This window comes from Zonotrichia leucophrys, chromosome 1A (genome assembly GCF_028769735.1).
Source record: "Zonotrichia leucophrys gambelii isolate GWCS_2022_RI chromosome 1A, RI_Zleu_2.0, whole genome shotgun sequence".
NCBI classification, from domain to species: domain Eukaryota; kingdom Metazoa; phylum Chordata; class Aves; order Passeriformes; family Passerellidae; genus Zonotrichia; species Zonotrichia leucophrys.
The window spans coordinates 33,635,174-33,638,240 of record NC_088170.1 but is presented as its reverse complement, the minus strand read 5'-3'; the positions used below and the strand labels follow the sequence as shown (position 1 = coordinate 33,638,240).

The 3,067-nt window shown below is 53.2% G+C and overlaps 1 protein-coding gene across 1 annotated transcript; it reads right to left on the bottom strand.

Moving 5' to 3' along the window:
- Positions 1-293: 293 nt before the first annotated feature.
- Positions 294-2,672, bottom strand: SNRPF (small nuclear ribonucleoprotein polypeptide F). The gene is made up of 4 exons (XM_064702101.1): positions 2,539-2,672; positions 2,240-2,365; positions 1,865-1,929; positions 294-1,283 (listed from the first exon to the last, which is right to left on the bottom strand). The coding sequence occupies exons 1-4, from the start codon at positions 2,539-2,541 to the stop codon at positions 1,217-1,219; spliced, it is 261 nt and encodes an 86-aa protein (XP_064558171.1). The 5' UTR covers positions 2,542-2,672; the 3' UTR covers positions 294-1,216.
- Between the last annotated feature and the right edge of the window lie 395 nt (positions 2,673-3,067).

Genomic DNA, 3,067 nt, shown 5'->3' with positions numbered 1-3,067 from the left:
GCTGTGCAGCACAACTCCAGACATCCTTCCACAGATACACCTGAGGAACAGTCACATCCATCTCTGCACACACAAGGGGCTCAGCATAAGCTTGGTCTTCCCAGTTACCCAAAAGAGCTGAAGCTTGGTGGTTGCCATAGTGATTATCCTTGTGATAGTACTGATTTTAGCTTAAAAAGCTCTTTTCCCCTTCCCAATGGGACTGCAAGGAACTTCAGCAGAGCTGTGAAGCCTCCACACTGCCAGAAAGGGTCTGGTTTGAGCAATGAAACACCTGCACAAGTACATCCAAATTGATTTTTCACTCTTTATGGAAACTTACATATGTCAATATTAAAGGAACACACGGATAGCTCCAGGGATGACTTCCAACACGAAACAGGGAGGTATTTCTCTGCAGGATCTATGCTGACAGGCTGGTGTCCTTCCCACAGTTCTCATAAGCAGTGTTGTACCCTAGCACAGCCCGGGGCAGCCAGCCCTGCCCACTGCAGCCGTGTCTGACAGACGTGTGATCCCAGCAGCAGGGCTGCAGAGCTGCACTCCCCCTGCAGCCACAGACAGAACATCTCCTCTCCACAACACTCTGAGGAGGACCACAGCACCTTTCCATTCCTCAGCAGACACTCACAGAGCACACTCCCATTCTGCAGTCCTGTCCCAGCTCTAGTAATGCCACTCAAGTCTGTGGAGCTCTGCAGCTGCCAGGAGGTTTTGTCTCTGTGGCTGCTAAGGTGACACACATTTGTCCTTCCTTGATGACCAGACAGCCACACTTCAAGCTTCCCAACTCCAAGCAGGAGAATATTTCTGAGAGAAACTGGGGTCTAACAGATCTCCACACCTCACTTGCAGTGAAATCTTCCCAGCTAATTCCAAAAAATTTTATAAACAGTTTTAAAGACAAAATGTATTTAAATAGTCATGACATACAAACTGTAAAATGCAGATACTGCCAATTCTTCCTGTACTTCAGATGGGAAGATAACTGGTATTTTTTAAATACTCACTTCTAATTTCAATATTTTCAACTTTACATTGAAACAATTACCTGTTGTTCCTCCAGCATTAGTTTTTTCAGACACCAATAAAACATTAAAGATCTTTAAAAGGGTTTGTTTTCCCCATACCAAAACACAATGGAAATAAACATCTTACTACAAAAGTATGAAAAACAAAAGGAAAAAAAAGGTTTATTTCCAGAAATACAAAACACCTATTCTCTCATTTCTCCATCTTCTTCCTCTTCTTCCACACCTCTGATGTACAAAACGTTATTGCATCTGTAAATAGAACCAAGAGTTCCCTTAGCTATAAACATTATGATTTTCCCCACATAAAACATGCTTTAAACATTTTTCTGCTTGAAAGTAGCCTGGCAACATTCAAATTCTACAGAACAAAATGCTGCTCTTGACCTTGTACATCTTTTCCACATAGTACATTTAATTGTGCAACTTCATAAATGTAATAATTGTTTGACAATGATGCACAAAAAAAAAAAAATTTACTTTAGGGTGAACAATTACAGTCAAATTTAATTTCAAAGCATATGAGAAGTTTCCAGCTGCAGTGCACTAGTTTACAATGCCCAAGGACTCCCAGATATACAATAATGTGGAAAATAAAAGTATTCAGTCACCACAAAGAGGATAGTAAATACTTCTTTAAATATATTCAAAAATTCATTTTTTCTCCTCTCAGAAGGGACTTTGATATAAAAGACACTTTCATTGCCTTCCTCTAACAGCTACACTGGGCATCTTAATTTGGCAAGAAACACAACATCCACAAATATAAACTTGCATGCAAGTGGTGAGGCGATTTAGAGCCTTCCTCCACCATAAATAAATATCTCAATTACCTTATCAACACTTCACCCAGGTGTCCAGACAGCGCACCGTCTATGTACTCCTCTGTGTTTGCAAGCTTGAAAGGAAAACGATAAAAAAGTCAGAATGGCAGCAATAAAAGCGGCTCCACAAAGCCCATCACGGCTGTGCCCCAGCCCCGGGCCCGGCTGCAGCGGCCGGGGGTGCCCGACCGGCCCCGCTGCCGCTCCTACCGCATTCCCACCGGGACACCGCCCGTGCCCCGGGCACGCAGCGGCGGCGGGAAAGGCCCCGACTCGGGCATCACCCTCAGCTCAGTGCGAGCCCCGCCACGGCACCGACCCCTCCCGCACACCGGGCTGCCCAGAGCTCCCGGGCATGGGCACCCACAGCGCCGGGGCCCTCACCTGCATGTTCATGTAGCCGTCCACGGAGACCAGGTAGCCCTTGTACTCCATGCCCCACTTCAGCTTCACCATCACCGGCTTCCCCGTCAGCCCGTTCAGGAACGGCTTCGGGTTCAGGGGCAGGCTCTGGCGGGGCAAGCACACAGTCAGCGCCGCCCGTCCGCTCCCCGCTCCGCCCGGGGCCGGTAACGGAGCGCCTCCCGCCCCTCCCAGCGCCCGGTTCCCGCCCCTCTCGGCTCCCGGGCCTCCCGGTTCCCACCCCGCTGCCCGGGGCCGGTAGATGCCCGGCTCGCGCTCACCATGGCGGGAGCGGCGCGGGCCCGCGCGGGAACCCCTCGTGCGCGGCGTGGGACAGCGGGAGGCGCTGGGAGCCGGCTCCGCTTCCCGTTCCGGGGGCGCCGCGCTCCCACCTCCGACCTCTCACCCGCGCCGCGCTCCCATTGGCTGCGGGACCCCGACGCGCCGAACCTCAGGCGCGGCTGCCCATTGGCTCGCCGGTGCCGCGGGCCTCTCTCATTGGCCGCTCAGTTTACCCCCCACCCCCGTCGCAACCAATCGCTGTTGCCGCGAGGCGCGCCGTGGTCGCGCGGCTGTGGGCGTTGCGGGGGTGTGAGCCCCTGTGCCGTGCGCGTGCCCGATGCGCGTACCCGTGCCCGTGCCCGCGGGCAGCAGTGCGCGCCCCCTTTGGCCGTGCCCGCCCCGCACGGGGTGCCGCTCCGCGCTGCTCTGTACGGGCCGCTCCCCACGAGGGGGCAGCGCCTGCCCAGCACGGCGGCCGTGGCACCGGCGGCAGCGCTCTGACAGCCTCTCCCGGAGTGGCGGCGAGCC